We start from the raw sequence: 12,106 nt of genomic DNA on the forward strand, positions 1-12,106 counted from the left end.
GGCAAGAGGCAGAGAAGCAGGGAAGCACTTGAGATCTGGAGCTGCTGCAGAGAAGATGGCTTGAACTCAAGCACCAAGTTACGCTCTCCCCGTCTCCAGGCATTTGTTGGTGAAAGGAACACATGGTCCCACCCCAAATTTTCCCCTGCAGTCAGGAGAAATCTCGCCAGAGCCTTTCCCCACTGAAACATTGGCCACATGCTGCCTCCTTGTGGTCCAGTGGGGCAGCATCGCCCTACAGAAACCTTCAGTGTTCGCAAGTTGCTCCAAGAATTTCAGCCTAGAGCAATTTCTCCATTTTAGGGCCAAACTGCAGCCTTGGGCAGGTGGGCATTTGAAGCAGGACTGCAAGGCAGCCCCCCCCCATCACAGCCCCAAGCCATTCCTCATCCCAGAGGTGGTGCAGGTCAAAGTGGGGAAATCTTGTGGGCCTTTTTCTCAACGCAGAACTCTAGTCATGGTATAGCATGACCAGATAATACAGATAAGCAACTTCTAGCAGCTCTCATACCAGGAAGTGGTGTGGGTGGGTGTGGGGAGACGGGGAGGGGGGGGGAGAGAGAGAGAGAGAGAGAGAGAGAGAGAGAGAGAGAGAGAGAGAGAGAGAGGGAGGATCATTTGAACCAGAAAACTGTGTTGGGACTGTTGATGCAATTGGTCCACGTCTTGATCAGCGCCCCTGCAACATCTGGGTTCTGTTCAGGGTTATCACACCAGCTGCCCCAAAGGGCCTGAACAGGACTCCTCCTCTAAGGAATGTCCGTATGTGCAGAAGCTGGGATAAAGCCAAGGCTGCCTTCAGCAGCACTGGCAAGAGGGAGAGGGATTTGCTCCGAAGAGGAGATGAAGGTAACAGGCTGTTTGGTTCAGAAGAGCACGGGGAGCTAAAGGGCTAGTGGATCTCTCTTGTATCTTCTAAGACCAGAAAAACTGTGTTACAGTAAATTAGTTCACGATGCACCAGCACCTCTTAAACTGTAGCTAGGGTGTTTGTGCTTGTGCCATGAGACAAGGGATGAGAAACAACCCCGCCTGATAGATGCCTGTTTTGTGGGAAATGAAAGAGGCCGCTGTTCCTGCTGGGTTCACAGCCAACGGCCCAGTGGCCCCCGTCCCAAGGGGAGCCCCCAGCCCAGGCCAGCCTTTGCCCACCCACCTGCACAGCAGGAACATAGCGGTGAAGCAGGCCACGGGGTTGGCAATGTTGCTGAGCACCACGGAGAGGTGATAGGCCATGTTCCCGTAAGGCAAGCAGGAGTAGCTCTGCACGGAAGGCAGGACTCCGTTGGTCAGGGCGTTGGAGACCCCCAGCAGCACCAGCAGGTAAATGTTTCTTGCTGTCCAGAAGGCGGAAGCTGGTTGCTTGGCGGGCTCTCCGGCCGCGGCATCCTCTGTGGCATGCTTGGAGGCAGGCACGCTCTCAGACTGCAGCGGGAAAGACTCCTCCGTCTTCACGCTGTCCTGGGAAGAGCTTTTCTCCTCCGCAGGGCCGCTGCGGCTGTGCCAGAGCACCAGAGCTGCAAAGGCCAGCGCGGAGACGACCAGCAGGGCCAGGAGCATCCAGAAGTAGGTGGTGGCCGAGAAGTTCTCCTCCAGAAAGTGCGGCTGGGTGCCGTTGGTGCCGTTGCGGCACTCCAGCTGCCCCACACCCTGGCCCAGGGCCAGCACGCAAGGGAGGAGGGCGCTGAGGCCCTGCCCAATGAAGAAGGTGCGGATGTACGGCTGGGGAAACTGGTACATGAAGGGCAGGAAGGAGACGTTGGAGGTGCAGCACACCAGGGCCAGCAGGAAGGCCAGCACCAGGAAGGCCAGGCTGTGGGGCTCACCGGCTACCACCACGATGCGGTCCCAGAAGAAGGCCAGGAAGAAGGCCGCCACCACCGCCAGGAGCTGGATCCCGTGGATCAGCCAGCGCTCCTTCAGCCGCCCGGGGGCGAAGTGGTGAGCCAGGGTCACGCTCACGGGGCCCACGTTGCCCAGGGCAATCAGGACGGTCAGGTAGGCAGGCAGGTTCCAGCCTGGGAAGAAGAAGAAGAAGCAGCAGCAGCTCCATTAGGGACTTTCTGGGCGGCTCAGAAACAAGGTGACTCTGGCTACTGCACCCTCTCTCTGCAGCTGAACTCTTGCTCTCCAGTCATTCATCAACTGACACACTTCTTGCCTCCCCCCCCCGCCCCCGCCCTGCTAGAACTCTGCAGAAGCCCAACCACGGCCATTCAAGGAGGCAGCACAAGGCCAGGACATTTGTAGCGACACGTGGAGAAACGTTCTCCTTTTCTGCTGGAATTACAGAACGTCCCCCGACCCGGCCACGAAGGGTCGAGCAAAGTAAGGGAGCAAGAAAGGCCTCCTTTGTCTCCCAGGCCCTGTGCCCCCCATGAGGGAGCAAGCGTGATGCCTCCACACAGACGCCAGGCAGGGCAGCTCCTGCCCAGAACAAGGAGTTCTCACAAAGAAGGGCTTATCACAGGGAGCCTCCCTGCCTTATTTTGTTTTCTAAAGGAAAGCAGCATAATCCCCTCCCTTCCCCAGGCAAGGCGGCAAAGAACAGTCTCGTTTCATTGCAATCCCTGGGTTCAGCTTGCGAAGGAAGGAGGGGCTGCCGTGGAGACGTCTGAAGTCCCTCGGCCTCAGCACTCGCTCCCCAAGGACCGGGAAGCCAAGCGTCTCCCTGGAGCTCTTCAAGAGCCTCCTGGATGCGGTCAATGACCCACCTAGACCAGCATCCTGTTCTCACAGTGGCCAGTCAGGTGCCCCAAAGGGAAACCAGGACCCGGGTTCAAGAGCAACTCTCCCTCCTGTGATTTCCAGCCCTTGGGATTCAGAAGCATCACTGCCTCCGACTGTGGGGGCAGAGCAGAGCCATCCTGGCTAGGAGCCCCCCTTCGCCCTCTCCTCTGCGAGTTTGTCTCATTGTCTTCTAAAGCCAAATCGGTTGGTGGCCCCACTGCCTCCTGTGGGAAGGAGTTCCACAAGTTTATGCGCTGAATAAAAAAGTACTTGGATCTGTCCTCAATCACCCAACTATCAGCTTCTGTCAGATGCTGGGGGTGGTTGCTCATGAGTAACCAGGCAGGCAGGACTCTGACCTGGCTTTTACAGGTTTTATTGTGCAAGCTATTTACAGTGCAGATCTACCAAGTTCATGTCCGTCTCAGTCACTTGCAGAATCCGGGAGTGGCCCCTTCCGGCTTCTACCCCAACGTAAGAACTTCAGCACCCCAAGCCTCCTTCTCCCCTTCTTGCATTTCACCCCTCTGTGCAAGCTGAGCGACGGAAGGGGCGTGTGTCCCTCCTGGCCAGGTGAGGTGCCAGGGCTCTCCGCAAGCCCTTTCCTCGCTCGGCTGCCCCTTCCCCCTCTTCTCCACTGGAGGTGTGGCTTTTCCCATCGCTGGAAGAGGAACTGCTCCTCAGGAGTTTCGGAGGCTCTCTGTATCCCAACGGCCCCCCTGCCTCCCTCCCCGGTTCTGATGGCAGTCCCCTGACAGCTTCCTTGGATGCCCACGAGTTACAGCGTTATGTGAGAGAGGGAGAAAACCCTTTCTCTATCCTCTTTCTCCATGTGTGCATAGTTTTCTAAGCTTCTATCGTGTTGCCTCTTACGCACACTCTGTTTGCATGTCTTTAAGAGGAGAAACCCGTCCCAAGTCTTATGGCTTGCATGGAGGCAGCCTCGGAGAGGGGCCGGCCCCTCACTCTAGACTTTTCAGAAGCATGGCAACAGCAGTTTCTGGTGCCTCTGAGCATCTGCAAGCGAGAAGCTGGCTACTTTTCCACAGGGGGAGGAGAGGCACCTAGAACGTCTGCTTCCAGGTCCAGCCAAAGTGGGTGGGGCCCTGCCATATGCTTCCAGAGCCCAGCAGGGGCTGCAGCCTGTGGAGCCTCCCCAGCTAGAACACCAAAGCCCCTCCCAAGGCCAGGAAAGAGGTGGTATTGTCCGAGCACACTCCTCCGGGCTCTCCTCCTCTGTCCTGCCCCTCAAGAGTTTGGCTGATCCCTCTCGCCCCTTCCTGCCTCCCCACAGGAGCAGCTTCCTTCCTGCTGCAGCCAAGGCTCCTTCCCTCCCGCCAGAGGGGCCAGGCAGCCCCCAGCCCCTGCTCCTCACCTTCTGGCAGCAGTTTCACCACGACGGGGAGCTCCACCCACAGGGAGTTCACCGAGACCCAGGAGCCCATCCCAAAGAGGGCCACGAGGACGTGGGAGACGATGGCCCGGCTGCTCAGCGAGGCCGACATCCTCTTTGCCTGGGGAGAGAGAGGGAGGGAGGACAGATGACTCAGTGGGATCCTCACCTTCACCTGCAAAGGAATCCAAACTGCCCACATGCACCCCCTGTATGCCACCCCGGCCTCGCTGGTCCCTCCCCTCCTTCTGTTCTCTCCTCACTGGAAAACACTAGAGCAGCCACCCCAAGAGGGATATATTGGATGAGAACCAGCACAGCAGGGCATGTTCTGGTAACCTCTTGGCCAGACGACTGCAATACGCCCTGGAAGATGACCCGGAAGCTGCAGGCGGTGCAAGATGTGGCAGCCAAGATGCTGACAGGTGTCCCTGATCTTTAAAGATCTACAGCGACTGGCTGTTTGCTACCAGGGCCAATTTAAGGTGTTGATGCTGGAGTTTAAAGGCCTGTATGGCGGACTGGGACGGAGTGCCTCTGTTCTAATCTGCTGGCCTTCATGCCTTCAGGTCTGCAGCAGTGACCAACCAATATACCGTAGTTTCACAGTTAAGAGCCCGGAGAGGGGCCTCCATGGTCATGGAACCCAGGGGTGGCGTTTCCGCCTTGTTGTTTTTGGAGTCAGCAAATGACGTACCTCCCTTTCCTGGCATTTGGGGAAGGCTGAGCTGAAGAACTGCTCTCTTCTAATGCAAGACTGATGTAGTATTATTATTATTATTATTATTATTATTATTATTATTACTATTAGCAGCAGCAGCAGCCACAGGGCGGTTCACAAGATCCATTAAATGTGTCATACTTTAAGCTTTAGTTTTTTGTTTTTAAAAAGAAAGTAATTTAGCTGTGTACTGCCCTGCAAGACCAGAGGTTGAAGGGCAGGTTAGAAGAAGAAGAGTTTGGATTTTATATCCCGCTTTATCACTACCCGAAGGAGTCTCAAAGCGGCTCACATTCTCCTTTCCCTTCCTCTCCCACAAGGTGAGTGGGGCTGAGAGACTTCAGAGAAGTGTGACTAGCCCAAGGTCACCCAGCAGCTGCAGGTGGAGGAGCAGGGAAGTGAACCCGGTTCAGCAAATTATGAGTCCACCGCTCTTAACCACTAGACCACACTGACCAGGGTTCAAAACCCTGCTCCACCCTGAAGCTCACTGGCTGACCAGTCATTATCTCTTAGCCTAACCTGCCTCACAGGGTGATTGTGAGGATGAAATGGGCAGCAGGAGAACCATGCAGACCACCTTGAGCTCCCTGGGAGAGAAAGGTGGTATGGAAATGAAATAAATAAACAAACAAACAAACAAGAAACACATCAGAACATGTAATGGGAGAACCTAGAGAGGGTGTGGATGTGAAGAGTGGGGTATGAAGAAGAGTTTGGACTTGATATCCTGCTTTATCACTACCCGAAGGAGTCTCAAAGTGGCTAACATTCTCCTTTCCCTTCCTCCCCCACAACAAACACTCTGTGAGGTGAGTGGGGCTGAGAGACTTCAGAGAAGTGTGACTGGCCCAAGGTCACCCAGCAGCTGCAGGTGGAGGAGCGGAGACGCGAACCTGGTTCCCCAGATTAGGAGTCTACCGCTCTTAACCACTACACCACGCTGACTCTGGTTATAAATGGAATGACTAAATCTGATGGCCTCAGCCAGGCTGGCTGGGGCTGGAGGGAGCTGCGGTCCAAAACATTTGGAGGGCATCAGGCTGGGGAAGGAAGATTTAGGCAGCGTTTCTCAAACCTGGGTCTCTAGCAGGACCATTGGTTGGCCATGATGGGAGTTGTAGTCCAACAACAGCTGGAGACCCAAGTTTGAGAAGCACTGGTTTAGAGTGCAAGCTCCTTGGGGCAGAGCCTCCCTCCAAGCACACAGCTTTACGCTGCAGTAAAGCACCATGGGGCAGGGAGGGCACTGTGTGAATCCCTCCTGCCTGCTTGCACATAGGATACTCAGAGGCCTGCAGAATGCCTGGCAGGGCACACTATGCCCTGCTTCAGGAAGCACGTGCGAGCCTGCTCCGTGGGGACAACTGACTTTTGGAACCAAGAGGAATGGAAAGTCCAGAGCAACGCAGCTTTTACCTTGAGTGAAGACAGCCAGTCCGGAAATCTGAAGCAGGGCTGTATCTTGCAGCATAAGCAATGCCAGGAGACTTTATGGGACAACACTAGCCATCCCTAGAGGGAGGGGAGGAAATGAACCTCTATTTAATCAGAGGCCCAATGCGCAGATGATGAGCGGAAGCCTTTTTAAGCCGAGCCAGAGCCTTGGCCTATCTAGTCTGAGAACATCCAGTTTGGCAGTGGCCCTACCAGGGCTGAGAATGGGCAGAGAGACTTTGGCACCACCTCCTCTCCTCTACAACCCATTTTTAAACTGGGGGCTGAATGTGGTGCTTGCTGCATGCAGGAAGGATTCCCAAGTTTCTGCACCCAAAATAAATCAAGCAAACAAATGCAATTTAGACAAGAATTCTCGCTTGCCTGCGGCTGCACTCTGAATCCAACATTAAGAGGTGGCGGCGTATTCTACTTTTCAAGAGCAGTTGTTTGAAAGAGCAGAAGGCCACAACCAGAGTGATACTATAAAAACTCAGGTAGCCAAGATCTCCCTCCTTATCTGAGATTTTCCAGCAAGCAAAACATAAAATCAATACAAAACGAAGTAATCAGTATAAGACAATATAACGCATTCTCTACAGAAACCAAGCAAAACCACTGGAAACAAATCCAGCTTCCAGTTAGTACTTCTGTCTTTCCAAATATGTTACTGAATGTACACCACTTACCTTATTATTATTATTATTATTAAACAAAAGATGATGTGCTGGGAATCAGCTTCTGTGTAGAAAGAATCACAGACTGGCAGTTAGCGGCTCTCTCTTTCGTGTCCTTCCGTGGTCGGCGTGGGGGAAGATGAAGATGGCCACCTGGGCGTGAGGCTGCATGGACAGAGTAAGGAGGGGTCCGAGTCAGAGGACTGCTCTGAACTGCTCAGTCAGCTCTTGAAGGGGAAAAGCGGCTCAGTGGCTGCCTGGGAAAAGAGAAGCCGAGCCCTTTGCGCCCACGAGAAAGGGCTCCTGTCCTTTGCTGCCTGGCTGGTCTGACCAGTTGGGTCACCCACGGCAATGAGGTGCTCCAAGGCCTCCAGTGAGTCGAAGGAGGCAGGCGGAAGATAGGAAGCTGCAGTCTGTCTGGCTCAGTTATCTCGCCTACACTGACTTGGAAGCAATGGCTCTCCAGGATTTCAGGCTCTGCTCTCTTGGTCCTCCCTACAAATACCACTGGGATTTGAACATGGGACCTTCTGCATGCAAGGCAGAGATGCCCTGGCGCCGAGCTATGGCCCTTTCCCTTCCGGAAGGTGCCCTCGTTTGCTGTTTGGTGCACCACCATGGTTTCTGGTTTTGATGTGTCCCCTTCCTCCAGTGAATTGCAATCCTGTGCGCCTCTACCTCTCTCTGCCTTTCAGACACACACACACAAAGTTTCCTCCTTGGATAATATTTTAAAAATAAGAACTGATAAGATGGCTTCACTTTTACCATAAGGTTGTAGTGATCAAACACCCTGCATTTAATAACAGGAGTGAAAAATCCATAGCTGAGAAGTTCAAAAAGCCTCAGCTCATTTTAAGCGAAGGCTCTGAACGAAAATGCAGCACAAAGCAGGGTTCTTTCCTGCCCACTCACACCCTGATTTGCCACCCCAATAAAACCTTACCTTTGAGGAGGGTGTGTAATCAGCAATGAAGAGACAAGAGGGGCGTTTCTTGACTTTCCTTATCTAGAAGTGATGCTCCTAAGCATCATTTTCTGACAAGGAGCATGAAATTGTAAATTCTCTGCCAAGGAGCATGACACTGCAGATTTCTCTGCAAGTCTATTCCATGCAACTGACTTGCAGCTAATGATCTGTTATGTATTTTGTAGTTACTTACATAAGTGGAAATCATTAAAGGTGCCTTACTTGGAAATATAACAGGCAGAGCAGTGGTTGCAGTGAACTTTACTTCTGAATTATGGCACTTAATGGTGTAACAAACTAAAGGGTAGCTGCAATTCCCCTTAATTACATGCATAGGCATCACTACAGGAGATGCTAACATGCAATGACATGATGCACAATTAAGTTCAAACCCTCTAGGTTAGCCTTGTAAATAAGCTCACAAACCTTACTAGCCGGATTTTTTAATTTACTAGACTGCTTGTGGCTGGCAGAGGGGAACACAGATAATTATTATTATTATTTCTACCCCGCTAGATTTCCTCAGGCATTCTGGGCGGCTTTCAACAGAACATTAAAAACAGAACAAAACTTCATACATTAAAAACTTCCCTAAAGAGAGCTGCATTTTGATGCTGGGTTTTCCTCCAACAACAACCTGCTTGGTTTGTAGGCAGAGGAAGGGCAGGGAGTTCCTTTCCTCCTCCATTTACTTGTCTGCATCCAATTCCTGGCTTCCGGGCTTCTGCTTAAAGACAAGGCGGCTGTAGGGTTTGCCTAACCTCTGAGCGCAGGGGTTGGGAACCTGATCTGGCTGATAGGCGAGGGTCAGATTCAATGACCTGTGATTAAGAATTCAAGCACGGTGATGATCACGGGGCTTGCAAAGAGCCCAAAGAGCCCTGCTTGATGCTTTGAAAAGCCTCTGACCCTGTGGGCTTGAAGGCACCACTATCAGCTGATGGGCTTCCAGCCTGCTTTGTGTAGTGACTGTCTGTGCAATCTCGGGGAACTTGATGAAAGTTGTGGGAAGGGTGGAAACAGTCTTGGGGGACAAACTGGGACCCACATGAGACCATACTTGGCTTGGTGGCTGGAGGTTCCCCACCCCTGTTGGATGACATACTTCTGAATGAGTAAAAGACAGACAGACTAAACGGCTGGAAAGAAAGCAAGTGTTGATCTGAGTTTATATCACTTTGCCATGCACTCAGTATTCAATTTGATCTTAAAGGCCTGTGGCATCCTGAGTTCTGTCCTTATTGTCAGGAGGTTCCAGTTCTGTCTGCCAGAAAAGGCTATAGGATCCTGCAACTGGAGTTTCTCCTGCGCTAACAGCCCCTTCCCCCAGCATCCTGTGCGTACATGGAGAGGGAGGAACAGGACTAGGCATCCCCACTGTCTATAGCTTCAGACTTCTGCATGAAAAGTGGGAAGGTCTGAAGAGGGAAGTTATTGCATCAGAAATCCACTAGGGTTTCTGATGACATGGGAGGATGGCAAGCTGAACCTGCAGAGATCCTTGCTTCAGATCTCCCTTCTGTACGTGCAAAGGTTGGAGGTGGAGTTGGTTGAGGTGGGGTTAGGACTTGTGCATGCGGCCTCGCTCCTCTCACCACACGTTCTGAGAACATGTCAAGGCAAATGCTCCTACTCTCTGAATAAACTATGTTCCCTTCAGCCAAGGAGACGGATTGCTAAAGAGAGACCGTTCCAGCTGTTCTTGCAAAAGCAACGGTCTCAAAGGAACCAAAATGTTCCCCTCAGTTTCCCCCCAACTTGAATAAGAAAAACCCCCTCCGAACTTTACAAAAATGCATGCTGGGACGTTAATGCCACCACTCCCATGTTGGCACAGCCCAATGTAATTCCCCTCCATTTTCCATGATTGTTTACCGTTCCAGAACCACCACCTGTTCCCTGCCTAATCAGCGCAGTGCTCTCCAAGTGATGTGTACCAGGCAGTGTTAGAAACGGAGACACGAAAGCCAGGAGCTAAAGGGCACCTTAAACCAAGGTTAAGGACACCACAACGGAATGTCTAGGCGTGCATTTTTATATCAAGAATACACAGCTGAAAATCAATGAACTGCAGCTAAAATATTGTGTTCATTTTTCACATGGTCTGGTCATTCCTCTGCCCACCCCCCTAATATTCCTAAGAGGGTCTCTTCTCCAGTCTTCAGAGAGGAGCTGGAAATAGGGAGGCAGAAAAAGGTCCTCCTTTCCTTCCACTCTGCAGTTTTACTCTGAAATCTCAGTCGCAGTACTGCACCCAGAGCTCAGAAACTGCTTGCACTAAATTCCCTGTGGCAAAATGCACCTAGAATAATGGGAGTTTCAGACCCTGGTATGAGGCACCTGGATTTGCAGATGAAAGCAGAGGAGGACCTTGGCCTGCTCAAAGAAGCCCCTTGTTCAGGAATAGCTGATGCTCCAGCACAGCTTCCCTTCACCAAAACAAGTTTGCCTTAGAAGGGAAAATGGCAGGTAGGCTGCCTCGTCTACCATGGAGCACGTTTCATCCTGCCTGAAAGGAACAGAAATTGGGAGTATGTCCAATTCCATAATGGCACCACAAACATCTGCTCTCCCTGCCAAAATCCAGCTCCAACAGGCAAGAAGCTGCCCCCACCCCACGGCACTTTTTAAATTTATTTCTGCACATTCTAGGGATGGGCCTCATCTGCATAAATAAGTTGAACAACGCTCTCTTGCATTCCTGCCTGAAACATTCCCAACTGCCAACGTCGAGAGAGGCAGAAAGAGAAAGGAAAGGGGAAAAAAAAATCCTTCCAGTAGCACCTTAGAGACCAACTAAGTTTGTTATTGGTATGAGCTTTCGTGTGCATACACATTTCTTCAGACACACTGAAACAGAAGTCACCAGACCCTTATATATAGTGAGAGGGGTATTACTCAGAAGGGTGGTGGGAATGGGTGATTGGCTGATAGGTGTGGTAAACTTGTTGACGACTTCTGTTTCAGTGTATCTGAAGAAGTGTGCATGCACACGAAAGCTCATACCAACAACAAACTTAGTTGGTCTCTAAGGTGCTACTGGAAGGATTTTTTTTATTTTGTTTAGACTACGGCAGACCAACACGGCTACCTACCTGTAACTAGAAAGAGAAGAGGTACAGAAACCTTACCTTCCACCAGTCTCAGGCGCAAACCCTTCTGGGAGACTGCAGAGGGAGAAGCATCACTTCTGAGGTCAGCAACCAAGGAAGAGGACGGAAAGTTCAAGCGATGTCACAGCAACACCGGCTGACTTCTCCTGGGTCAAGGAACCTGGAAGCACAGAGCCTGTCAGCAGCAGAATTGAAAGCACGCATGTGCTGCTGGAATGAAAGTGGTGACCAGAGTCGAATTCCTGCTCAGCTTGATGGCCTTGGACAGGTCCCTGTCTCCTTCTGCACAAACAGTGGTCTTCCTGGTGTTGTTGGACTCCAACGCCCATCTGCTTCAGCTAGAACTGTCCATGGTCAGAGCAGGTAGGAGTTGGAGTGTATCAATACCAGGAGGGCCACGTATGTTCCTTATACTTGCCTTAAGAATAAGGCTAAGATGCAAATGTAAGACGCAAGACCAAAAGGGTAACTCACTCTTCCAATGCATGTCCTCCTTCCCCTGCACTCTCCTCCAGCCAAATCTTCATTGTGGGGTACTACAAAACAGAGGAGTTCTCATCAATCTCTCCAGATTCTCTTAATGCCCTCTGCAATTCTCTTACTTGCCACCTCCAACAAGCCATTAAGCTAATTTCTCTAATATCCTCAGCACCTAAATCAGGACATCCCTGCTCCCATCAGTCTTTCTCTAAACCAGGCAGTTGCAAGCTCCCCAGTAGCACAACAGCAGCAGCAGACTTTGCTCCTCATCCCTTAAGTTACTCATTGCCCTTTACAACTCCAAGTGAGAACTTTATCAAGAGCTTCCAAACAGGAAAGGGAGTAAGTCTGCTGCAGCAAAAACAAAGAATATTTCTACACTTTGAAGTCTAAGAGGCACAACACAAGGGATGAAAGAAAAGGGCCTTCCATGATTTAGCACCTGGGCAAAGAAAAGGAAGCAGATGGTAGGAGTAAGCAGACAGGTCCCACAATGGAGGGAAGTAAGAAGCTGAGCCTCTAGCCTAGAGGTTCTGTGCTTTTGAACTTATATGTAACTTATCTGGAGCCAGGAGTGAGCAGCAG

At 51.5% G+C, this 12,106-nt stretch overlaps 1 protein-coding gene across 1 annotated transcript in view; it reads right to left on the reverse strand.

Moving 5' to 3' along the window:
- SLC52A2 (solute carrier family 52 member 2) overlaps window positions 1-11,583 on the reverse strand; it is a 28,778-nt gene extending 17,195 nt beyond the window's left edge. Inside the window, exons 1-6 of the mRNA XM_081014520.1 lie at window positions 11,516-11,583; window positions 11,060-11,201; window positions 6,967-7,123; window positions 6,264-6,349; window positions 4,106-4,244; window positions 1,157-2,018 (exon numbers count right to left, since the gene is read on the reverse strand). Coding sequence (XP_080870646.1) covers window positions 1,157-2,018; window positions 4,106-4,244; window positions 6,264-6,349; window position 6,967 — 1,088 coding nt within the window. The 5' untranslated portion in view covers window positions 6,968-7,123; window positions 11,060-11,201; window positions 11,516-11,583. The remainder of the gene's footprint in view (window positions 1-1,156; window positions 2,019-4,105; window positions 4,245-6,263; window positions 6,350-6,966; window positions 7,124-11,059; window positions 11,202-11,515) is intronic.
- Window positions 11,584-12,106: the final 523 nt, after the last annotated feature.

The sequence above is a fragment of the Podarcis pityusensis genome, assembly GCF_964106645.2.
Source record: "Podarcis pityusensis genome assembly, chromosome: 7".
Taxonomy (NCBI): Eukaryota; Metazoa; Chordata; class Lepidosauria; order Squamata; family Lacertidae; genus Podarcis; species Podarcis pityusensis.